Raw genomic sequence first — 26,491 nt, forward strand, 5'->3', positions numbered from 1 at the left:
TCGGGATTCCCTGTGCACAGTCACTCATGCCCTCGTCACCTCTCGCCTTGACTACTGCAACGCTCTCTACATGGGGCTCCCCTTGAGGAGCACCCGGAGGCTCCAACTGGTCCAGAACGCAGCAGCGCGGGTAGTGACGGGAGCAGCCTGGCGCTCCCATGTAACACTGCTCCTGCGCGAGCTGCACTGGCTCCCAGTGGTCTTCCGGGTGCGCTTCAAGGTGTTGGTTATCACCTTTAAAGCGCTCCATGGCATAGGGCCTAGCTATCTTCGAGACTGCCTGCTGCTGCCGACGACCTCCCATCGACCTGTGCGCTCCCACAGAGAGGGCCCCCTCGGGGTGCCATCAGCCAAACAATGCAGGCTGGTGACCCCCAGGGGGAGGGCCTTCTCTGTGGGGGCACCTACCCTCTGGAATCAATTGCCGCCAGAGATAAGGAGAATCCAAGACCTCAGTGCCTTCCGCCGTGCCCTTAAAACCTTCCTTTTCCAGCAAGCCGGGCTGGCCTAATTTTTTAAGTGTTTTTAAGTGTTTTGTTTATTGTTTTTAATTAATGGGGCCAAATTTATATATATATATATTTTAACTGTATTTTAATATTTGTACTTGATGTTTTTACTTGGCTGTTCACCGCCCTGAGTCCTCAGGGAGAAGGGCGGTATACAAATTCAAAATAAAAAATAAAAAAAATAAAATCTACATGGAGGGAAGTAAGAAGTGGGTATCCCAAGGTTCTGTTTTAGACCCAATACACTTCAATATCTTCATAAATGACTTAGTTGAGGGAATAGCCGGGAAATTCATCAAATTTGGCAGGAATAACCAACACCCCAGAAGATAGACAAAATGAAATTTAATTGAAAAAAAGTAACGTTTTATACTTGGGAAAGAAAAACCAAATGCACAGATACAGATTAGGTGAAACTTGGCTTAATAGCAGTAAGAGGGATCTTGGAGTCCTAGTGGATAGTCACTTAAATATGAGCCAGCAGTGTGTGGCAGCAGCCAAAAAAGCCGAGGCTGGCTCCAGAGGATTATAAATGCTTCTTTGAGTGAGGGGTTCTTGCCTCCCGCCTTGAAAGAGGTGGTGGTGAGGCCCCTCCTCAAGAAGCCCTCTCTGGACCCAGCTGTTTTAGCAAACTATCGTCCAGTTTCCAACCTTCGCTTCTTGGCGAAGGTTGTTGAGAGTGTGGTTGCGCGACAGCTCCCGCAGTACCTGGATGAAACCATCTATCTAGATCCATTCCAGTCCGGCTTCAGGCCCAGGTACAGCACGGAAACGGCATTGGTCGCGTTGGTTGATGATCTCTGGAGGGCTCGGGACAGAGGTTGCTCCTCTGTTCTGGTCCTATTAGACCTCTCAGCGGCTTTTGATACCATCGACCATGGTATCATGCTGCGCCGGTTGGAGGGGTTGGGAGTGGGAGGCACTGTCTTACGGTGGTTCTCCTCCTATCTCTCCGACCGGTCGCAGTCTGTGTTGGCTGGAGGGCAGAGGTCGACCTCAAGGCACTTGGTTTGTGGGGTGCCACAAGGGTCGGTCCTCTCGCCTCTCCTGTTCAACATTTATGTGAAGCCGCTGGGCGAGATCATCCGTGGTTTTGGGGTGCAGTGCCATCTGTACGCTGATGACACCCAGCTGTACATCTCTACCCCAGACCACCCCAACGATGCCCTTGAAGTGATGTCCCAGTGCCTGGAGGCCGTGCGGGTCTGGATGGGGAGGAACAGGCTCCGACTCAATCCCTCCAAGACTGAGTGGCTGTGGCTGCCGGCGTCCCGATATAGTCAGCTGGTGCCATCGCTGACTATTGGGGGCGAGACATTGGCCCCCATGGAGAGGGCGCGTAACTTGGGTGTCCTCCTGGACGCACGGCTGTCTTTAGAAGAGCATATGACGGCCGTGGCCAGGGGGGCTTTCTATCAGGTTCGCCTGATACGCCAGTTGCGCCCCTTTCTGGATCGGGACTCCCTATGCACGGTCACTCATGCCCTCGTCACTTCCCGCCTCGACTACTGCAACGCTCTCTACATGGGGCTCCCCTTGAGGAGCACTCGGAGGCTCCAACTGGTGCAGAATGCAGCCGCGCGGGTACTTATGGGGGCGACATGGCGCTCCCACGTGACACCTCTCCTGCGCGAGCTGCATTGGCTTCCAGTGGTCTTCCGAGTGCGCTTCAAGGTGTTGGTTCTCATCTTCAAAGCGCTCCATGGCTTAGGACCCGGTTATTTACGAGACCACCTTCTGCCTCCGATAACCTCCCACCGGCCAACACGCTCCCACAGAGAGGGTCTCCTCGGGGTGCCGTCTGTCAGGCAATGTCGGCTGGCGACCCCCCAGGGAAGAGCCTTCTCTGTGGGGGCACCCGCCCTCTGGAATGAGCTACCCCCAGGGATACGACTAATCCCGGACCTCCGTACCTTCCGCCGGGCCCTGAAGACTTTTTTATTTCAGCAAGCCGGGCTGGGTTAAAATTTTTAATTGGGTGAATTTTATGGGTAAGGGGTTTTAAAATTGGAGAAGCCAAAGATAATTTAATTTTGTTTTAATGTATTTTAATATTTGTATTGTGTGTTATTAATTCTGGCTGTTCACCGCCCCGAGTCCTTCGGGAGAGGGGGCGGTATAAAAATTTAATAAATAAATAAATAAAATAAATAAATAATTCTAGTCCAACCCCCATCCAAGCAGGGGGCCCTACACCATTTCTGACAGATGGCAGTCCAGTCTCTTCTTGAAAGCTTCTGGTGATGAAGCTCCCACAACTTCCGAAGGCAACTTCTGTTCCATTGATTGATTGCTCTCATTGTCAGAAAATTTCTCCTTATTTCTAGGTTGAATCTCGGAGTAACAGTAACAGAGTTGGAAGGGACCTTGGAGGTCATCTAGTCCAACCCCTCTGCTCATGCCTTGATCAATTTCCATCCATTATTCCTTGTCTGGCCTTCAGGTACTTTGGAAAATAGCTTGACCCCTTCCTCTCTGTGGCAACCCTTCAAATATTGAAAGATTGCTGGTCCTTCTCTTCTCTAACTAGCCATGCCTAGTTCCTGTAACTGTTCATTGTATGTTTTAGTCTTCAGTCCCCTAATAATCTTTTTTGCTCTTCTCTGCACTCTTTCTTATAGTGTGGTGACCAAAACTGTATGCAGTATTCTAGGTGTGGTCTTAGTAAGGCTTTATAGAGTGGTATTAGTACCTCACTTGATCTTGATTGGATCCCTCTGTTAATGCAATTTAGGATTGCATTGGCTTTTTTGGCTGCTGCCACACACTATTTGCTTATATTTAACTGGTTGTCCACTAAGACTCCAAGATTCCTCTCACAGTTACTGCTATTAAGCCTGGTGTCAAGGTTCGAAGTCGTCTCAAAATAAATCGCATTTCAGCCAAGTTCTTTATGAAAACCCATTCATTTATTAGCACGACATTCTGTTCCAAAACTCATTGCTTTCTGCCATAACGTCAGGACTATTCCGCCACTCACTCCATACGTCTGGAAGGGAGCTGGAGATCTGGAAGTCAGCCAGTTTGGCTTGGAAAGGATTGCTGGCTATCTGTCAAGGTTCGAAGTCATCTCAAAATAAATCGCATTTCAGCCAAGTTCTTTATGAAAACCCATTCATTTATTAGCACAACATTCTGTTCCAAATATGGAACAGATATGGAACATAACGTCAGGACTATTCCGCCACTCACTCCATACGTCTGGAAGGGAGCTGGAGACCTGGTTTCACCCATCTGGGTGTGTACTTTTGTTTTTTCTTGCCTAAGTGAATTTCATTTTGTTAGATAGGGCCCAGTGTTCCAGGCTGTCAAGATCCATCTGGATTTTGAGCCTATCTTGATGTTAGCTATTCCTGCCAGTTTAGTATCATTCACAAATTTGGTAAGTTCTCCTTCTATTCCCTCATCTAAATCATTTATGAAGATATTGAAGAGTACTGGGCCTAGGACAGAACCTTGTGGTACCCCACTGTTTACTTCCCTCCATGTAGATGTAGTACCATTAAGTTCTACTCATTGAGTACAGTTTGTCAGGCAGTTACAAATCCATCTGATGGTGATGTTATCTATCCCAGTTTTTTTAGTTTATCAAGAAGTAGGTTGTGGTCTACATTGTTGAATGCCTTGCTGAAGTCTAAGTACATTATGTACCCAGTATTTCGCTGGTATACTAATTTAGTCACTATGTTGAAGAATGAGATAAGATTGGTTCGGCATGATCTGTTTTTAACAAACCCGTGCTGACTGCTAGTTATTACTTCACTCATTTCTAGGTGTTGGCAGATCTGTTTTTTTTATTATCTTTTCCAGTATCTTCCGGGGTATTGATGTTAGGCTGATTGGTCTGTAGTTTCCTGGGTCTGTTTTTTACCCCCTCTTTTAAAGATGGGAACCTCATCAACTCTTTTCCAGTCCTCTGGTAGTTCCCTGGTGCTCCAGGATTTTTGGAAGATGTGGTATAGTGGTTCTGAGATTACATCTGCCAACTCTTTTAGAACTCTGGGATGGAATTTCAAGCACTGAACCTCCGCATGTACAATGAAAACCGACCTGATGATTAAAACGCGACCGGATCCCAAGAGCTGCCTTACAAAGGGGTGGGGTGGGGTGGGGGGGAGCTCTGGGAGCCCCGGGGATCCCGGGGAATTTTCCTGGATCAAAAGCCTTGGTAGTACAGTGGTCTAAGGCACCCTGTTATTAAGCTGGTTATTAAGAGCAGCTGCCTGCAATTACTGCGAATTGCAGTAATCTCGATACTACGAATCTCGCCAAGGCTCAAGGTTGACTCAGCCTTCCATCCTTTCTCAGGTAGGTAAATTGAGGACCCAGTTGTGGGGGCAATAAGCTGACTTTGTATAAATATACAAAAAGGATGAAGGCTATTGCTGAGCACATTGTAAGCCGCCCTGAGTGTCCGGAGAAGGGCGGCATATAAATCAAATTAAAAAAAAAAAAGCGAGGAGCTCTGAAGCAGCGACGAGCTCCCCGGGCGCCTCTTGCCTGCTTGGGAGCGGAGCTTAGACGAGCCAGGGCAAACGGCCGGCCGGGCGGCAGATGGAGCAACCCGCCTCCTTCCCTGCTCGACTCTGGGCTCGCGAAGCGCTCGAGCAGCGCTGAAAAAAGCCCGTCGGTTTTCTCCCCCCCCCCCCCGTCCGCAGCAGCGCCGCCAGAGCAGCGCCCCCTTCGCGGCGGCGGGAAGCGGGCAGGGAGCGCCGCGGTTCATACCCCCTCCCCAGCCGCCTCGTTCGCGGTCCCTGACGGCGCGTCCAGGCCGCCCCTGTTTGGCTGCCTTCCCGCCTACCTGCCGACCTCCGAGCATCTGCGGGTGTCCGCGGCCACAGCCGCATGCCAATAGCGGGGAGGGTCGCAGCTGGGGCGGTCGCGGAAGAGCAGCAGCAGCCCCGCGGCCCCCGCCAAGACGGCCGCCACCAGCAGCCCCGCGCAGCAGCCCAGCCGCCTCGACTGCCGCATCCCGCCGCTCTGCTGCGTCCCCCGACCAGGCGCTCTTCGGAGCGGCTCCCGGACCGGGCTGCCCTTCGGGGGCTGGGCGGGGAGGTGGGACAGGCAGGCCTGCGCACCCGCTCCGCCCCCTCGAAGCGCGCCCCGGGCCCTCCCTGCCGGCGGCCGGCGGAACCCGCGCTGAGGTTGGGGCTGCAGCCCTCTAGGTTACTTCCAAGCCCGGACTTCGACGGCTCCGCGCACGCTTGGCGAACTGCCTCCCTTCCCGGGAACCAAAACCAAAAGATGTTGGAGTTTCTTGAAAGTAGGGAAAAAAATATGCCAGCAGCGAATTCCCTGCTTGGGAAGGAAAAACGGGCTCAGCCTAACCCTGACTCAGTCCTGGTCGGCGACCCTCTTCTCTGGAAGACCCCCAGGACCAAGTTGGGGACCGGACCTCTTGGAGAAAACCTCTCTTGGGTGTTGCTAAAAGTCAACGAAGACTTCAGGGGACACAATAAATTGTTAAAAGCCCCCAACTGAGGCAAGTAGGGTTGGGTCATTATCAGCTATTCAGCTGTGCTAGGGTGCAAGTGGGGGTCTCTTCCTGGCACCTCCATGGTACAAGTTTGGAGCTTGTGGTGCTTTGCTGCCTGGTAGCAGGTCAGCTCGGAGCGTCGGTGGGGTGGGGGAGGCCTGGGGGCTCTTGCAGTTTGGCTGGGCTGGTTGCTAACTCACCAAAAGTGTCCGGTGAGATACCAGACCTGCCTGCCCATCCACCCACCCCCCAAGTCCAGGGAAGCAAAGGGGAGGTGAATTTGCCATCGCTTTCCCCACAATGCCACCCTGGCTGCCTCCATTCTTCTCAAACGTGGCCTTGCCTCCTTGATCTCCTTGATCCCATCATGCCAGCTTTGCCACAAGCCTTAGGCTGCCACTTCTGCCCCCCTTTGCCTGCAGCCCCCCCATATCCACCAATTTAGGGGCCACACTGCCCCCAGCCACATCTATTATAGTCTCCTGCCCTCCACGGCAGCACTTCTTCTGAAGGGCCTGCTGAGGACAGCTGCAGACCCTCCTTCCCTCTCTCTGGGACTGTGAGGCACAGGCACATATTGGATGACCCCGTCTTTCCAGCTGAGTCAGCCTCGCTGGCCCCATTTTGGGGAGGTTGTGGTGAGGGGAGCCCAGAGTCGTTGCTTGCCTGTGAGGGGGTCCCATGGGAGGGAGGATCGATGGGCCCCACCTTGTCCACGTCCAGAAGCATCTGAAAATGGAGTTTTTCCAGAAGCTGTTTGGATGTCAATGCCAGTTTTTAAGTTGCATTGCACACAGTTTGTACAGTTGATAAACTTTCTACGGTTCATTCTGAGTGCTCACTATTGCCGTGCATTAGTTGCCCAGAATCCACTTGCAATTGTGGTGAGATACAGATTTGATGGATAAATAGATAGTAACCAGCATAGGCAGGAACAGGCCTTCCGAGAGGGTCTATGACAACTCACCACGGCCAACTCGCCTCAGAACAACTCATTGCGGGAAAAGAGTTACACTAATATCAAAGAAATAGTGGAATAGAATCATTACAGAAAGGATGCAAAAGGAGGGACAGAGAATGAAACATGTATGGCAAAAATTAAAATATTTTTTTATTAATTTTAAATAATTAAATAAAATAGTTCAATTGTCCCACCGTGAGTTGTCCCATGGCGAGTTGGCTGTGGCATATTGTCCCATTCCATTCCCGTATTCTGGCTGGCTGTCCCCAGAATAAAAGACTCTGAGGGCCAGGGGGCACCGTGGGAAGAGTCCTTCCAGCAGCAGGACTCTTGTGGGGAGAGGGACACCAGTCGTACCCTTGACCGAAAGCAGGAGCTGCCTCAAAAGCAGGAGTTCCAGGGCAGAGACCGCCTTTCCCTCCCAATCATACAGAAGAGAGAACAGAGAGGAAGGACAGAGAGTGTGACAGGACTTGCTAGGGGCTAAACAATAACATTTTAAGCAGGGGATGAGATTGGTCTGAACTGTCTGGAAGAACGATGCAGCTGGTCAGCTGGAGATAGAAGGGAAGTATGGCCGGAACTGACTGGTGCCAATCAGACCTCTGAGGGGAGAATTCACTGGGGACCATTTCAGGGGGAGCACAGACTGAGAAGAGGAGAGTTTTCATCTTGGACTGATCCTTTGGACGGGCAAATCTCCTACGTGGGAAAGAGAGGGAATCTACACAAGGATGCCCAAGAGTGCCAGTTCTAAAAATTAGACAGGAAGGACTCTCCATTCAGCACAATCTTCCTTTGCAAAAAGAAAGAACAGATGAAGTGCCAAAAGAAGGCAAAGATTTATGTCTTTATTAGCTTCCTATTCTGCATGTCCTTTAATGGCACAAGGCAAAGAATGGCTCCCCATCTGCATCTCCCCCCCCCCTGCCCCCCAACAACAGTCCTGCAGAATAGATTGGTCTGAAATCAGACAGTGAGCTTCCATAGTGGAAGCTCAATTCAAAAGTGTATTTTCCTGCCCCTGCGCCAACACCACATTACCTTAAGACATCCAGCATATGACAGGCTGCTCAATTTGAATGCAACACCTGGAAAGTTTCCAGGGCTGATCATTAACCTCCCCCCACAAGCTTATAAGGACATGGGTGAAATTGTAATTACTAGAAGTCAGTGTTCCATCAGTCAAGATGGAAAAACCTATTTTGTGGTCTTCTGCATCAGCCTGGAGATCAGGCCAGGGAATGGGGGGTGGGGTCAGGGTCTCTGTCTCTGAAGTGGCAGCTGTGATTGCTTCTCTTCCATTGGATCACAGGACAAGTTAGAGATCTGGTTGCCCATCGTCTTCCTATCTGGAGGCTTTCTCTGGTGAAGCCCCCTTGCCAACTGAATGGAGGGATTTCAGTGCCCTGAGGGGTTCCTTGGTCTACAGAGAGTTTCTGGGAGGGGAAGCAGCAGGAGGAATGGCACAGCCAACTCCCCATGGCCAACTCGCTGCAGGTTGGCCATGGCCAACAATTCTATTCCATTATTTAAAATAAATAAAAATTATTTCAATTTTTGTCATTCACATTTCATTCTATCCCTCTTTTTGCATTCTTTCTTTAATGATTCCCTTCCACCATTTTTTTAAAAATTTGATTTATATGCCGCCCGTCTCCGGAGACTCAGGGCAGCTTACGATGCGTTAAGCAATAGCCTTCATCCTTTTGTATATTTTATACAAAGTCAGCTTATTGCCCCCACAAACTGGGTCCTCAATTTACCTACCTTAGAAAGGATGGAAGGCTGAGTCAACTTTGAGCCTGGTGAGATTCATTTCTTTGATATTAGGTGTAACTCTTGTCCCACAGCGAGTTGGCCTTGGCAAGTTGGGGGGGGAGCAAAAAAGGTAAATCTGAACAAGCTATGTGCTCTCTCCCTCTTCATCCTGCTTAGTTTTATTTTAATAGATTTTTAAACTTATTATCCTTATTTATTGTTTTAATATTTTATGGTGCACTTTAACTGAATGTCAGTAAACCACCTGGAGTTGCCTCTGGCAAGATGGGCAGCACATAAGTTGCATCAATAAACAAACGAGATTCCCACAGTTGTAAAGGAGAAAGACGGCAGAGAGCAAACTCTCCTCCACTGGGCTGGGCCTTGATTCCTGATTTCGTGGAACTTTAATATGAGGAAGAAGCAAAAGAGAGGAAGAAGCATCCAGGTGAGAAGGGGCACAAAAACCCTCAAGGCAACCAAAGGCTGACCATCCTCTTCACCCCTTCCCAGGGCCGGATTTTCCTATAGGCTAACTAGGCTTCAGCCTAGGGCCTCAAGATCAAGAGGGGCCTACACAGTGGTGGGATTCTGGGGGTTCTAGGGGGTTCGGCAGAGCCCTTTGTTAAATTGCTGGCTCGCCCGCCCCTCGCCTCCCACCCGCGAGGCGCCAGCCTACCGTAGCAGGGGTGGGCAATTGTGGCTCTTTTACAACCTGTGGACTTCAACTTCCAGAATTCCTGAGACAGCTTGGCTGTCTGAGGAATTCTGGGAGTTGAAGGCCATAGGTTGTAAAAGAGCCACAATTGCCCACCCCTTCCCTAGCCTGAGTTCCGCTGCCTGGGATCCACGTGGGCTGCCACGTGATTCCCCACCGGCTCCAGACGCAGGAGAGCAGCTTCCAGCCTTCACTCACCCTCACTCTCTGCTCTGTTGGATCTACCCCGCCCACTCCCCATCTATTGCTGCCTCCGATGGCTAGAGGAAAAAAAAACGGTTTAAATTCTTGCCGCGGGGCTTCAAAGGGCCGCCCTAGAGCCAGTGGTGCAGCCGAACCCTTTGCTAAATTGCTGGCTTGCCCCGCCCCTCCGCACCACTATTTATTGCCAATCAATAGTGGTGGGCGAGGGGTGGGGGAGCCAGCAATTTAACAAAGGGTTCGGTGTTTTTTTTTTGTAATTTTATTGGCCCGCGGAGCTTCAGCAGAGGCTAATTGGCCTCCCGGCTTTCAGCTGATTTGCTCAGGGCTCTTCTGCTTCCTTGCAAAGAAACGAAAGTGAAACTGCTTTGCTGTTGCTGCAAGGTTGGAAAATTAGGCAGGCAGATTTCTTTTCTTTTTCCTCACCAAAAAAGGTAGGTGCCAACAATGGGAAATTTAGGGAAAAAGGAGATTTTAAAACACAAAAGAAAAAAAGCTCTATTTAACTAGGGAATTGTAATAATTGAGATACTATTAATTGTATATTGTGTTGAAAGCAGAAATGGTTAAGTTGTGGTTTGGAGGAATATATGGGGGAAATTATTTGGTTTATTATTATTGGTAAATATAATTAATTGATTTGTAAGAAATTGGATTGCATGGAAATAATTGGAATATTCATGTTCATATTGATTAATATACAAAAAAGGTAGTTATATAACTGATTTATATTAAAATGTTGAATTCATATTAAACAACTGTAATATTACATAATTAACCAATGTGAGGATGGATATAAAAATAGATGACAATGGGAAGGGGTATAATATAGAATAGAAGGGAAAAATTGAATTTGATTAAGATTAGAGATGAGGATGAAGGGTAATATTGGTTTTTTACAAAAATAGATGATGAATAAATATGGCAAAAAGGAAATATAGAAATTGTAAATTTAATTGAAATGACTAAACACTGTTTAAATTTGTGAACCGGCCAAATACTCTGTTCAAAGAAAATACATTGTATGTTTGTATGTGTGTTTCTAATTATTGTTATTTATTCATATTTGTTCTCTTTTATTCTTTAAAGTTTAACAATTCATTCTTTATCTTAATATCTTTATATTTGTTTGGGGTTGGCTTTCTTCCCTTTCATCTTTTTTATTGTACAGCAATCTTTCTCCTCAAACCTACCACCTCTCTTTTCTTTCCTTCTTACTTTCTCTTCCTCCCCCTCTTCTTCTCCTCCCTACTTCCTCTTCCTTTCTCCTTCTCCTCCTCTCTTCCTCCCTCTCTCTCCTACTCTAATTTCCCTTCCCTTCCTTCATCCCTCTCTATTGCTGTATCCTTTTATGCATATGGACTACTCAGAGGGCTGAAAAAGTTATTTCTGACTGGTCCTCGCACTTTTGATCAGTCCTCGAACTTATGACTGTCCTCACATTTTACATTTTTGCCCTATCTTGTCACCATGGTGAAGAAAAGCAGTTGTGAAATGAGTGACATGGTTGTTAAGAAAGCTGCACGGGCATAAATGTGAGGATGGTCATAAGTGTGAGGACCGGTCAAAAGTGCGAGGCCCAGTCAGAAATGACTTTTTTCAGCCCTCTGGGTAGTCCTTTTGTGCATATGGACTACTTAGAGGGCTGAAAAAATTATTTTTGACTGGTCCTCGCACTTTTGACCAGTCCTCGAACTTACGACTGTCCTCACATTTTACATTTTTGCCCTATCTTGTCACCATGGTGAAGAAAAGCAGTTGTGAAATGAGTGACATGGTTGTTAAGAAAGCTGCACGGGCATAAATGTGAAGATGGTCATAAGTGTGAGGACCGGTCAAAAGTGGGAGGCCCAGTCAGAAATGACTTTTTTCAGCCCTCTGAAAAAAGTCTTATGCACATAGCCACGCCCACCCAGTCACATGACAAGCTACCCACGCCTACACAGTCACGTGACCAGCTAGCCACGCCCACCCAGTCACATGATTGCCAAGCCACACCTCCAACTAAGCCACGCCCACAGAACCTGTTGTTAAAAAATTGAATCCCACCACTGGTGAAAGGGCCTCATAAGTGGAATAGCCTAGGGCCCCTTTCAATCTAAATCTGGCCCTGCCCCTTCCTTGGAGGAGGCCAATTCACTCTTAGACTGGTTGCTCCAATGAGGCTACACTAAACCAAAGTGTTTCCACCAGAAATCAGGCTGTCCCCCATTGGCTGCAAATTTGGAAATTAGTTTTGAGATCATTCCATTCACATTCTTTGGATTTGATTATAGAATCCTTAAAAGTTGACTTTTCAGTTCTGCTGAACAAGCAGTAGATACTGTGGCCAATTCCTGTTTATTTACCGCTCAGTCATAACAGTCTTATACAGATTAATGGCAATTTCTGAGGAACAGACAAATATTGTTACAGGATGTTAGCAAGAGAAATCAGAGAAACCAAAAAGGTTGTGGTAGCTCCTCCAACTTTGCTCCGACACAGATGACCAGGCAGAGCAGAGAACCAGCTGCCAAATGATTTCAGTATGACGTCCTCCCGCATTGCACAGGACAACTTCTCGAGCAAGGATGCTTTGCCACCTAAGCCAATTTGGCTAATAGGCCACGTGGCGGTGGTGGCACTGGAGAAACAAGCAACCCATCTTCCCACCCTCTCTCAGGTTTTGTGTTGTCCTCTGCAGAATATCAATTTCTCTCATTATGAAACTCTTCCCAGCAGATCCCCCACCAAAAGACTGGATTAGGGGACTGGAGGCTAAAACATATGAAGAACAATTGCAGATAACTCTAGTTTAATGAAAAGAAGGACTAGGGGAGACATGATAGCAGTCTTCCACTATCTGAGGGGCTGCATCAAAGAAGAGGGAGTCATGCTATTCTCCAAAGCACCTGGAGGCAGGACGAGAAGCAATAAATGGAAACTAATCAAGGAGAGAAGCAACCTAGAACTTCTTTTTCTTCTTGTGCCATATCCGTCATTGGATGTTGGCAATCATGTTGGCAATCCTATTTTTATCAACAGCCACACAAAAAAGTGCTGCTGAATTTTATCCAAACCAGTCCCTTAGATTTTGAAGCCATGACAATCTTCTTCTGCCTGGAACTAAACCTAGAACTAAAGAGAAATTTCCTGAAACAATTGATCAGTGGAACTGCTTGCCTCCAGAAGTTGTGGGTCTTCCATCATTGGAGGTTTTTAAGCAGAGATTGGACAGCCATTTGTCTAGAATGGTAGAGGGTCTCCTACTTGTGCAGGAAGTTGGATTAGAAGACCTCCCAGGTCTCTTTCAATTTGGTTATTCTGTTATTCTGATTACCTTCCGCCAATTTACCATCCCGGTGCACCAATTGTGGATGCCACTTTCTTTTTTAATATTTCCACAAAAGGGGCTTTCAGAATTTCCCTCTGAAACCTTTCCCTTGGCAAGATGCCTTTGCTTGCTCCTGCTGCAAGAAAGCAGCAAATTCAGCACTGAAAAGAGTTTCTCAACCTGCAGCTGAGGAAACTCCTTAGAGACAGAGTGGGAGATAAGAAGCCATAAGAAGCCTGCTGGGAAAGATAAGCTGCGCAGCCTTGAGAAGGCCACCTTCGCTGACTCTCAAGAACCCTGCTGATTCATCACCTCGGAGAGCAGAGAAAGGTTTCTTCACATTAGCATGTGACCATGTGGGGCTGCGGAGCTGCATCAAAAACCTTTTGAAATGTTCAGCAAACTTGATGACTTTTAAAGACTAAAGACTAAAGAAGATGTCACCATAGCAAAGGTGATGTCTTTTTAACCCCAGAACTCCCAGATTTATGAAGTAAGGAAGCTCCTTCCTTGTCTTGGATGAGAAAAAACAACAACAGAATAAAGAGTTGGAAGGAATCTTGGAGATCTAGTCCAACCTCCTGCTCAAGCAGGAGAACCTGTATCATGTCAGAAAGTTTTAATTATACCAGGCAAGACTATTCTGGCAGGAAGCAGAAGAAAGACTGATGGATCAGCAGATCCTCATGATCATCTCTTCCTGATCAGAACATGAGTCACTGCTCCTTCCTCCCTTCCAGGTTCCTGTAGGAGCCATCAGTTTTGGAAAGTCGCACACCAATTCAAGCTTGCCAATGACCTCAGGGCATCCCATTGAGAAACATTCTGTGGCTGCCAGTGACAAAAGATCAATCCCTCCCAAGCAGGAGGAGAAGATCCATTCTGCTTCCTTCTGCAGAGCTTCCTGCATCCAAACCCCCAGTGGAAATGCCATTCCAAAGTAGAGAGGCTAGGAGGAGGGCATGCAAACAGTTGGTCACTGCAACCCCCTCCAAAAGATCAGCACTTTTCTGATGCATGAGTGCATCTCATTCATGGCAGAAGCACCTCGGTTCAATTCCTGCGCAGCAGTTTAGGAAGAACACGACAGGGCGTTGTCAGGGATGAATAAGCCATTGGCATGTTAGATTTGGATGTGGTCTCTCCCCCAGGGGACCCGGGAATGAGGACACAACATCAGTCAGGAAAGGCAGCCTGGAATTCTGGCTTTGGTTTTTTCGTTCATTGACTTCGCCACACGCGTTCCTAAAGTTGGGGAGAAGTGTAATAATATTTCAATTTATTTCTCACGTCAATTGTCTCACCTCAACAAAGGTGAAAGAAAGCTGACCCCCCAAACCATATACTTATCAGTCTAAAGTATCAGCTGTAAGTCACATGCTGGACATCAGTATGAATGATGACTCTGAAAACCTTCTTCTGCCAGTGTTACAATCTGGCTTTCAAGAAGGCTTTGTATCACACCAGCTGGCAGAAAAACCCACCTCCAACCTACTCTACCTCTGTGTGGCATGACTGTTGATTTTAGAGCTACATAAGAATGGCCTGTGATCAGCAAATATGAGGAGTTTTGTCAGTTTTTTTTCTCATCTGAATTTCAGACACCTGAAATTAGAGAGACCAAAGGTCTGGTAAAATTAAAGCTGTTATGCCTCTCAAGAGTGAGTTGCTTACAATCTGCCCCCCTCCCCCTTTTTTCCTAAATAATCTTGGATGTTGTCTGCTGTTATGCCTGTGATTAATTTAAGCCTTCTAGACAAGAATGTTACCGGCCTGTCGTTTCCTGGTATTGTCCCTTTTGCTGGGTCTTTTTGAAACAGATAAGATCTGCCAGTTATTAACCAGTTGCTCATCTCTCTTTTATGAATACTTCATTAAGATGTTTAGCTATAATTGGATGTAAGCCGGTCAGATATTTGAGCCAAAAGCCATGCAGTTGATCATTTCCAGGAAATTCCAATTTTTAATTCTTTTCACTCAATTTTTAATCATTTCTGCTGTTATTATATTAATATTATTAAATATTATTCTATTTGATTTTATTAAATTCAGCTTCACATTCTTTAATCCATCCAGGTGTTTTTTGATAGACCTGTTGAGTTTCCCATAGATCCTTTTAAAGGATCTATGTTTCCTTTTTGACTGACTATGGATATTCTTAGTCATCCAGGTCCTGGTTGTCTGAATGATGGAAGGAGAACATGAAGGTTCAGCATCTATTTTGACAGGCACAAGTTTGATATGGAAGGCCCCCCACATCAAACATGCAATAGTTCAAGCAGGGGATTGAGACATGATAGCATTTTCCAGTATTTGAGGGGCTGTCACAGCAAAGAGGGAGTCAACCTAAAACTAAGCTGGCAGGAATAGCTAACACCCTAGAAGATAGGCTCAAGATCCAGATGGATCTTGACAGATTTGAACGCTGGACCCCATCTAACAAAATGAAATTCAACGTAGAGAAAAGCAAAGTCTTACACTTAGGCAAGAGAAACCAAAAGTACACATATAGACTGGGTGAAACCAGGCTTAATAGCAGTAACTGTGAGAGGGATCTTGGAGACTTTTTTTTTTTTTTTGCTTTAATTTATATGCCGCCCTTCTCCGGAGACTCAGGGCGGCTTACAATGCGTTAAGCAATAGCCTTCATACTTTTGTATATTTATACAAAGTCATCTTATTGCCCCCACAATCTGGGTCCTCATTTCACCTACCTTTGAAAGGATGGAAGGCTGAGTCAACCTTGAGCCTGGTGAGATTTGAACTTGCAGTAATTGCAAGCAGCAGATGTTAATAACAGTGCTTAGTCCACTGTACTACAGGCTCTTCCTACTTAGTAGACAATCAGTTAAATATATCAGAATATTCATGACTGGGAAGACATGGTAACAAAGTCAGCCAATGAATAGGCATAGCAACTAAGACAGCCAATTGGGAGCTGAGACAGACTGGAGCCAGGGCATGTCTTAGACTGCAGCTTCTGAGTCTGTGCAGAGAAACAAAACTGAAACCAGAGTGTGAACTTGTCTGCTTGTCTGCTCTGCTGAAATGAAACTAATTGTTCTCTCCTGCTACTATATTGAAGAAGTATCTAATTAGTATTGTAAATACTTCATCTGTTATTATATACATAAAGACATTAATGAATCCAGCTGAATCAGTTATCTGTGTGTGCTTCTGGATTTGATTTTTGCAAGAAACTCTGACAAAATATGAACCAGCAGTGTGTGGCAGCAGCCAAAAAAGCCAATGCAATCATAAATTGCATTAACAGAGGAATTCAATGAAGATCAAGTAAAGTACTAATACCACTTTATAAAGTCTTAGTAAGACCTCACCTAGAGTCCTGCATCCAGTTTCAGTCACCACACTATAAAAAAGATGTTGAGATTCTAGAAAGAGTGCAGAGAACAGCAACCAGGATGATTAGGCGACTAGGCTAAAACATACGATGAATGGTTGCAGAAATAGGGCATAGCTAGTCTAGTGAAGAGAAGGACCAGGGGAGACATGATAGCAATCTTCCAATATTTGAAGGGTTGCAACAGAGAGGAGGGGGTCAAGCTATTTTCCAAAGCACCTGAAAGCCAGACAAGGAATAACGGATGGAAACTGATCAAGGAGAGAGTCAACCTAGAAATAAGGAGGAATTTTCTGACAGTGAGAACCATCAACCGATGGAACGGAAGGTGCCTTTGGAAGTTGTGGGTGCTTCATCACTGGAGACTTTCAAGAAGTGACTGGACTGCCATTTGTCAGAAATGGTGTAGGGTCTCCTGCTTGGGCAGCGGGGTGGACTACATGACCTACAACGTCCCTTCCAACTCTGTTAATCTAATCTAATATCCAAAGCGCCTGCAGGCAGGACAAGACATAATGGATGGAAATTTATCAAGGAGAAATCCAATATAGAACTAAGGAGAAATTTCCTGACAGTAAGAATAATTAATCAGTGTGTCACCTTGCCTCTGGAAGTTGTGGGGGCTTTTAAGAAGAGGTTCCACAGCCGTTTGTCCAGAATGGTATACTGATGCTTTGGTAATGCTTAAGCAGGGGGTTGGACTAGAAGACTTCCAAAGTCCATTTCATCTTTGTTATTCTGTATTCTAATTCCAGGAAAGCAAATTTATTTGGATTTTAACTTCAGGGCTGTGTAGATCATTGTATCACACTGATCATGCAGTTGGTAAGTTGTGGAGAAGGTTGTTGTAGCTTACTGATTTAAACCCCCTCATTTACTCTTCTGGGCTCTTCTAGGCCTAGTAAGTGAGCATTCCTCTGGTCCTTGAGGCAGCATAAAAACATGTTGACATCAGTTCAGCTGCTGTCAGCCCTAAAAGGTAGACTTGAACCAGTGGTGGGCTGCTATCGGTTTGCCCCGGATTGGGCGAACTGATAGCAGTGGTGGCGGGAGACTCCGCCCAGCCGCCCGGACGCTTCTGCGCATGCACAGAAGCAGTGCATGCACGCGGACAAGCAAACCGTTAACAATGGGTTTTGAAACCCACCCCTGACTTGAACTCAACTTTATTGAGAAAGGTTCTAGTAAGAAGATCTTGCAAATAAGTCTGCCTGTATTTTTCCTCCCTCCCTCTCTCTTAGTGGTCATGGAGGAGCCAGTTTCATCCCTTTCCCAACACTCTCCTGCCCCCCTCCTGCTTCTCAAGCTTCTTCTACACCTACCTGTGTGTTATGTCCTTATAAGGACATCCGTCCGGATTGGCTGCAAGCCTCGGGCGGGAAGTTTGAATAGCTGTCTTTGGGGCAGTGCGTCTGCTGGAGCGAATATAAGGAGAGCTCCGGCAGCACAGCACCAGTCTTGCTACTGTTGCAATAAAGTTACTAAATGTATCGAGCTGGTCACGTCTTCTTTCCCTGCGCCTGATCTAACACTGGCGACGAAGGACTAGAGAAGAGAACCTGAACAAGACGCGTGGCACGATCGCCTAACCGAGCTGAAGTCACCCAACCGCGGCATCCTACAGAATGGCAAATCCGCAAGCACCAATCACGTCGCTGAATCCATTCGACCTGGCAAGAGAGAAATGGAGGTCGTATATGGTCAGATTCTGGCAATTCCTCCGAGGAAACAGCTATCAGAACCTCGACGATGAACGCAAGAGAGCCCTCTTCCTGGCCCACTGCGGTTCTGACGTCCTAGAGATGGCCATCGACCTCATGGCGCCCAGAGATATTGGGGAGATGTCCTGGAGTGACCTGCAGGAAGTCCTACAGGAACACTACGCACCCACAGGCACCCCGATTGCAAACAGATTCACCTTCCAGCAGAGGAGTCAATGGGAAGGTGAATCCATTAAAGTGTTCGTGGCCGCACTTCGTCAAATCGCTGCCAATTGCGAATTTGACAACGTTGATAATGCCATCCGGGACTGCATCGTCTTCGGGATGTGGGATGTGGGTCTCCAGAAGAAATTCCTGAGCTGCAAGAGGATCCCACTCAAGGAAGTCCTTGAAGAAGCCACAGCCGCTGAGACTTCTGAGAAAGCAGCTGCCGCAATGGTGAAGGCGAGGGGGATCCACAAGATCCACAAGTTGGGCCCAAATTCCTCAGATGACTCTGCCACGCCATCCGAATCTGATGAGGAAATGGCCGTACACAAGGTTTCCCGCCCCCCCAGGCGGGAAAATCCCCAACATGGCGACCGGGGGGAACGCTGCGGCAGCTGCAAAGGTGACCACCCTAGAGCAAACTGCAGATGGAGTGACGCGACCTGCCATCGTTGCCTGAAGAGGGGACACATAGCCGAAGCATGCAGAGCAGCAGATCCAGCCCCGGAACCACCCAGGCCAAGATTCCGCGAAAATCGCAAAGACACCCAGAGGACATCCAAACGGTCCTCGAACCAGTCCAGGCACGGAGACGATGAATATCCTCACAACAGAGCAGTGCACCAAACCACAATCGCCCACACAAGCGACAACGGTGCCACTAAATTCAACGTGACACTGTTGGCAGAGGGGTCACCGTGCATAATGGAAGTAGATTCAGGCTCCATCTACTCCATTATGGACTGGCAACATCTGAAGCACCTGAAGCCAGCCTGTGAAAAGAACCAGTTAAAGCCCCTGAGGTCGAGGCTCATGGACTTCAGAGGAAACCCCATCGGTGTCCTGGGCAGAACCACACTCCACATTGCCTTCAAGGAATTCCAAGGCAACCTTCCCATCACAGTCGTGGAACACAGCCGCCCGAACCTGCTGGGAGTGGAGTGGTTCAAGCCACTAGGGTTATCAATCGGAGGCATCCATCAGATCCAGAGGGACGAACTCGACAATCTCATCGAAGAGTTCAAGGAAGTCTTCGATGGTAAGCTTGGGAAATTTGTGGGAAAGCCAATCTCCTTTAATCTGGACAAGGGAATCACCCCAATCAGGCTGAAGCCCCGCCGGTTTCCTTTCGCTTTGCGGCCCAAGGTAGACGCTCAGCTGGATAAGCTGATCGCCCAAGGCGTTCTGGAACCTATCGATCATGCTTCATGGGAAACCCCCATTGTGACCCCACTGAAGCATGATGGATCTGTGCACATCTGCGCCGACTATAAGTGTACCATCAATAAGGCGTTGCCACAGAGCGCATACCCGGTGCCAGTGGTGCAGCATCTGCTGCATTCCCTAGGCACTGGCTCAATTTTTGCCAAACTGGACCTGGCCCAGGCTTACCAGCAGCTGCCAGTAGAAGAAAAAACGGCAGAGGCCCAAACAATCGTTACTCACAGGGGGGCATTCAAATGTAACCGTCTCCAATTTGGAGTCAGCGCTGCCCCAGGAATTTTTCAATCAATGAAAGAATGCCTTCTCCAAGGCGTTCCAGGGGTGGTGCCATACTTCGACGATGTACTAATCTCCAGAGATTCCAAAGCCCAACTCCTTGAAAGACCCAGGCTTGTCCTGCAGCGCTTCAAGGCCAAGGGTTTGAGAGTCAGGAGAGATACATGCATCTTAGGGGTCCAGGAGGTCGAGTTCCTGGGCTATCTCATAGATGGCACAGGCATCCACCCCACCAAATCAAAAGTTAAAGCTATCCATGAAGCTCCCAGCCCAAAAAACAAAATGGAGCTTCAGGCATTCCTTGGATTGCTTAACTTCTATGCAATATTCCTCAAACAGAAAGCTACGATTGCTGAGCCACTCCACCGCCTGCTGGGGAAAGCGGCTTCTGGAAGTGGGACCAAGAGGAGGAAGCAGCATTCCGGGCCATCAAAAGACTGTTAACATCCAAAAGCATCCTCATACAATACAATGAGACGCTCCCAATTAGGCTCACCTGCGATGCATCACCCAACACATCACCCCGCATGCCACCACAAGAAAATGCCCGGCGGAGCTGTTGATGGGCAGAAGACTCCAGTCACCACTGGACAGACTGCACCCCCAATACGACTCAGAGGTACCCGCAACTGCCAGCCGCCAACTTTGCACCTTTGCCATAGGAGATCCGGTTTTTGCTTTGAATTTTCACGGCTCTCCAAAATGGCTGAAGGGGAAGATCGAGAGCACAACCGGTCCGAAGTCCTATTGGGTAGAGCTGGAAGATGGACAGGTCTGTAGACGTCACATCGACCAACTCCGGAAGAGGTGGAAGGGTGTGGGGGAAAACCAGCCCGACGAGGTAGGCTTGCAACACCCCGACGAGGTAGGCCTGCAACACCCCGAAGAGGTAGGCCTGCCCCAGCCAGATGAGGTGGGCCTGCAACACCCCGACGAGGTAGGCCTATCACACCCCCGACGAGATAGGTCTCCTACACCCCGCCGAAGCAAGAACACCACCACCCAGCGTTAACATTGATCAAGACGCAGCATGAGTAGACCGGGGACCATCCATGGGGGGCACCACACAACTCCCCAGGGAGGGTGGCCGGAGACACCCCGGGACCAGAGACCTCGCAACCTGCGACCATAGGGCAGTAGACCAGAACCCGGAGGGCAGCCGCACACCACAACGCACCGATGAGGTTGGCCAACAACACCCAGAGAGGGGAGACCTCCACCAAAAAGAGCCAGTAGACCGGTACCCGACCACAGCGGGAGTCCCACATCGCCCCAGCAAGATCAGTGCCGTGGAGGGAGACCTACAGCAACCCGACCAGGCAGACCAACTACACCCCAGACAAGATACAAACCAACCCTGCGAGGAGGGCCTACACCACCCTCGCGAGGGAGGCCTGCACCAACCCGACGGGGACGACCAACTCCAATACAACGACAGCAGACGCCAGCGACCACCCGGGGAACGCCAACCCAGCAGAGAGGGACTACGCCACCCCTGCGAAGGAGGCCGACACCACCCCGGCAAGGTCAGACAAGAACCACCATGTCCCAGCAGTCACCATGGGAGGGCACCGGCCTCAACCAAGGGACACCAGGACCAGAACCAGATGGAGCCGCAAGACCTGAACCCCCGACCGGAACCAGCCACCACCAAACCGGTAAAAGACAAACGGGACACTAGGGACTTACCGGGGTTCAGTAGTTCCGTACCGGTCGGCGATGACAGTCAGCGGCAAGTAATCCACAGCCCAGGCAGGGGAGAAGGCCAGCATCACCAGCAGGTGGAGGTCCGAAACCCAGCTGGAGGCGCGGGGGACCCAGCCCACGCACTCGATGGCCGGATCCTGCCCGTTCCCAGGGAGGGAACCGGGAGACGCAGGAGCCCCCTCCGTCCAAGAAGACGACCAAGCCAGAATGGGACTGCGCAGGTCATCTAGGACTTCTCGGCGTCCCGCATACCTGCGCGATTACGTGACTGATGGACAAACTAAGAACTAGGGGGGGAGGAGTGTTATGTCCTTATAAGGACATCCGTCCGGATTGGCTGCAAGCCTCGAGTGGGAAGCTGTCTTTGGGGCGGTGCGTCTGCCGGAGCGAATATAAGGAGAGCTCTGGCAGCGCAGCGCCAGTCTTGCTACTGTTGCAATAAAGTTACTAAATGTATCGAGCTGGTCACGTCTTCTTTCCCTGCGCCTGATCTAACACTGTGGATGCCTTCTCCGTGGTCACCTCCTTGCCTCTGGAGACCAGTGAGGGGCAGCTTGTGGTGGGAAGATTCCCTTCCCACCCAGCATTAGCATCCAGTGGAAAAGCAGCACCAGTTGGTCACCTTAAGGTGTGGCAAGTGGGTCTTGGTTTTCCTAGGTGTACTCTGGGAAAGTACCCAATGGCTTGGCTATTTCTCCCAATGAGCTGGAGCTTCATACTGATGACCTGGGTAGAAGATAATGTGTTGATTGCACATAAGAACTTCCTTCCTTCCTTCCTTCCTTCCTTCCTTCCTTCCTTCCTTCCTTCCTTCCTTCCCAATTCAACAGCTTAGAAAATGAGGTCTTACACAGCCCACCCTACCCACTCAATTTCTTTTGTCTGCTCATAAACTTGTCATTGAAAAACAGCCATTCTTGGTGTGTTGATGTCTCAAGACAAAACCATTCTCTTATTCAGAAACATTATTCAGATTGATTGGCCAATCTGAGGACATTTTTACCCAGAATGAGGCGCATCCATGGCTACATTGACACCAAGCTGAAGAGCTGGCTTCTTTCCAGCCTTCCTGCATTTGATGCTTAACTGCCCTTGAGGAAGGCCCAGAGAGGCTGCAACCTGCACCGGTCAGCTCTCCATGTTCCCTTGGGTGGCCGCTGCTGGAACCTGGCTGGATTCCTGCTCTCTTGACATGGCTGCTTCTGGAGAGAGACGAATCATCTCCTTTTACAGTCCGCCTTGTCCAGAATGCCTCTGTGTCTCTTGCGTGCCTTATGACTTTCTCTTCTGAAGTTATTTTCACACTGGACACAATGTCAGGACTGATGATCTGGTTAGCATGTGTGGATAAACAGTGAGAGCCATGTCAGTTTTGTGTTCCTGGAACAGCCCCCCACCCCTGTCCTATTGTACAAGCATTGCATTTTGGAGCAATTGTGTAAGCCTCCCAAATGCATTCCTCCAAATGGTGTCAGAAATCCTGAAGTCTTCTCGTAAAACTCCTGACTTACTAGAGCTGCTTGTGAGTGGCTGCCAAAGAAATCTGATTAGCGTCTGGCATCACGGCAGCTCCATGCCTGAAGTGGGTAGAATTCATGCCTTATCTTTCTTGAAGGACAGAACAAGATGAAACGAGCTGTTGTGGATTTAATAAGACCAACACAACTTTTCGGGGTTAATCAGAGACAATGTATATTGCACAATAGGTTCAAAGCTCTGTACATGAAGCGCTGAACAAAAGACAGAAATTAGGTACAATGGTTTTTATACCCTTCTAGACAAAGGATTCTGTTAACTCAGCAGTTTATGTGATCATATACATTTGTCATATTTAATTGACACTTTCATTTTATTCTTTGCCAACAGTCATAATTCTTTTAGCCAATTACTGAAGCATAGATTCAAATTATCTCTTGTTAATATTACATGTGGTCATACTTGACCTCTCTAACCTTCAACTGTATTTCACCAAAATGTCTTTATCTGTGACAACTGAGAGGCAACTGAGGGGCCTCTCCTCACTGGTTCTACATCAAAGAAGGAATGTGTCTGCCTTTTATTTCAACTGGATACATTTGCAAGCACAATTTCTCTTCTACAATACTATGAACAAAGAGGGCCCTTCAGTGATCATCTAGCTGGACCTGCTTTTCCTACTTTAGAGCAGTGATTCCAACACAGATAGAAATACACACTGAAGCAGTTTAGCACATGCCTTCTGATTTCCCCATTGAGTTAATCCACCCTCATTTGGTCTCTCAGCCAAGAACAAAATAAATCTTCTTGCAGCAACAGCAAACACTTCAGTGAAGGTGCTGATTCAGGGGGCATCTGTTGTCAGAAAAGCCCCCCCCACCCCGCATGGGAAGGATAAGAAACAGGGCTGCAAATAGAGAGGCCAGTGTCACAATGCCCTTGCATGGATCCCTGGTGCAACGTATCTGGAATACTGTGTGCGGTTGTGGTTGCTGCACCTCAGAGCTAGAGAAGGCTAAGAGGAGCAGAACTAAGGAGGCCAAAAGGTGGAGCAGCTTCCCTGTGAGGAAAGGCTGTGACATTTGGGCTTTTGAGTTGAATGAGAGAAGACATGATGGAGGTGTACATGGTGTGGATAAAGGGGAGAAGCCATGTTCCCTTTCCAGAGGTCACCCACTGACAGGGAATCCTGGAAGAAGCAGGACATAAGAAAAAATTTTTTACACGTCATTCAATTTGAAATTCACTACCACAAGATGCAGTGCTGATAATCAGCTTGGCTGCCTTCAAAGAAGGGTCAAGTCAATTCTTGGAAGTCCTGGGGGTTGAGAATCCTTATCCTTGGAGGCCAAAGGGCTGCCTCTGAAGGTCAACTGCTGGGAGATGAGTGGGCTTCCTAGGGGTGGGCTGTAGGAGAACAAATGGCTGGATTGGATGGGCCAGGGGTCTGATCCAGCAGTCTACATATCAATATGTTCTTAGTTATTGCTGTGCTGGTGTGAGGTCTGACAATCAATCAGAAGTAAATATTTATAAACACACCACGTCCACAGAATAGACCTTTCCTTCTAAAACTGACAGGAAGATGGATGATTGATCTTCCAACCTGCCACCCTCAAAATGCTGAGAACAAGGAGCCAAGAGAGCTGCCAGAGGGGGTGCAGAAACACACCTGTCAGATCCGTGTATCTGCCATTCTTCGTGGAAGAAGGGAGGGATTTGAAATAGTCATATTTAGTTCTTTTCCTATGTGTCCTAAGTATCCAATTTCTTGCCTGATCCTCTTTGTATAAACTTTACCCTGATTTATAACCGTTGCCTGGCGCCAGGAATGCCTGGAGAATTCTCACATCTCGGGAAATGAAAGAGAAGGTGGGGGGAACGAGCGGATTGTAAGGTGACCCTGAGAAGCTCTTCATATCTGTTTCTCAGAGAGGCTGGTGCAATTCACATTCACACCGGCGGATTGATCGGAATCCACATCGGAAGGTGGGGAGGGGGTTCCTAATTTCCTTTATCCTGAACTGCATGCCCTGCATGTCCTGAGCCTGCTTTGACTTTTGACTTGCTTTCATCCCTTCCAGTAAACACTTCCTTTTGAAATACAAAGTTCTCAAGAGTTCATACTTTCTTGGAAGTGGAGGGGAAGCTGGTCCTCAAAACACCTGTAACATCCAAAAGCGATATAAAACTCCCCCCATCAATGTCTTTTTCATATATTCACACATTTGTCTGATCATTTACAAAACAAATCTTGATGGAGAAGCTGAATATTTGTTTGTTTGTTTGTTCGTTCGTTTAAATTTATTTTAGAACTTCTTACAACCATTTGTCTCTTGTTTGGATGACGAAACGCAATGCGTTCTGCACTCACATACATTATACTAAACTGTGGCTGGTTCAGGAGATGGCAGTGGGAACACTTGGGCACCCATCTTTTGTGCCAGCTGGCTTCCCAGTGTGATTCCAGATGCTGGGTGTCCTTCAGAGCCTTTTATGGCTCAGGGCTGGCAACCACCTCTCTCAGCTGCTTCTGGCCACCTGGCAGGGCCTGGCATGGTCAAGGTCCCATCAGCAAAATTGGTTGTCCCATGGGAATTGCCCTCTTTCCAACCTTGGGGTGGCCCAGCCTGGCTGCTGCTTAAGGAGAGCTTTAAACTTGGGTCCAGGTGATGGGTGAACCTGCACAAGTGAGGTGATATTTCAGGCCTTTTGGCATTTTCCTGGTCTGCGTGGGAGGGAGGGAGGGAGGGAGAGAGGGAAGGGAGGGGTAGTGTTATGTTTTTTGAGTTGATTGCAATTATGTGGGTCTGACAGGGAAGGGAGAGATGTGGGGGGAGGGGCTAACAGAGATGGCCAGCTGGGTGTTTCGGACAGCCTCTGTTCCCCACAGGTGACCCACGATGCTCCCGCTTCACTGGGCAGCCCCTCCTGCCCTCTGCACCAGGACTGCACCAGCAGCTCTAGTTATCTGCAACATTTCCCTCCCCAATCCATATTAGGGAGAGGATGGGGGATTCCCCACCCGTGTCTGCAAAACCAGTAATTGCTTTCCTTAGCAGGACCCTCCCCAGAGCTCTCAGTCTTGTTGGCCTCCTTACTGAGATGGATTCGAGCTTTGCTGTTGGCACAGAGCAAACAAACTCTGAGCATGGTTGGGGCCACATTGCAGAATGCAGAAAGCGTTCCTACAGCTGTCTGGATGGGCTCAGTGAGATCTATAGTAATCCTTGGCAGACCCCCTTCACCTCCCCCCACCCTTGCAGACAGCATCTGAAAGAGACCAGGCTGCATTCAGATTATTGCAAGCTGGTTTTACAGTGTAAACAAATATTTCATTCTTCCTAGAATGAGGAAAGTAGGGAAAGTTTATGGTTTGGGGGATGGGGGATCACTAGTCAATTCCTTCTCTTAGGTTTTTTCCCCATTCTTGCCAGAATACAGAATAGCAGAGTTGGAAAGGGCCTCAGGTGTCTTCTAGTTCAACATCCTGCACAAGCAGAAGACCCTATATCGTTCTGGACAAATGGCTGTCCAGTCTTTTCTTAAAAGCCTCCAGTGTTAAAGTACCCACAACTTC

General features: G+C 48.2%; 1 protein-coding gene across 9 annotated transcripts in view; it reads right to left on the reverse strand.

Moving 5' to 3' along the window:
- GGT5 (gamma-glutamyltransferase 5) overlaps positions 1 to 26,491 on the reverse strand; it is a 112,400-nt gene that overhangs the window by 76,429 nt on the left and 9,480 nt on the right. For 4 of the 9 annotated variants that reach the window (XM_034438569.3, XM_034438566.3, XM_087880630.1 and 1 more), the window contains exon 1: positions 5,311 to 5,735. The exons of 3 other annotated variants lie outside the window; for them this stretch is intronic. In XM_034438569.3, the coding sequence (XP_034294460.1) occupies positions 5,311 to 5,480 (170 nt within the window). In that variant the 5' untranslated portion in view covers positions 5,481 to 5,735. Of the gene's footprint in view, positions 1 to 5,310; positions 5,736 to 26,491 lie in introns of those variants that run through there. 2 more of the 9 variants (XM_087880633.1, XM_087880632.1) reach the window with 1 other exon arrangement.

This window comes from Pantherophis guttatus, chromosome 17 (assembly GCF_059756535.1).
Source record: "Pantherophis guttatus breed Tessera chromosome 17, ASM5975653v1, whole genome shotgun sequence".
In the NCBI taxonomy this organism is placed as follows: Eukaryota; Metazoa; Chordata; class Lepidosauria; order Squamata; family Colubridae; genus Pantherophis; species Pantherophis guttatus.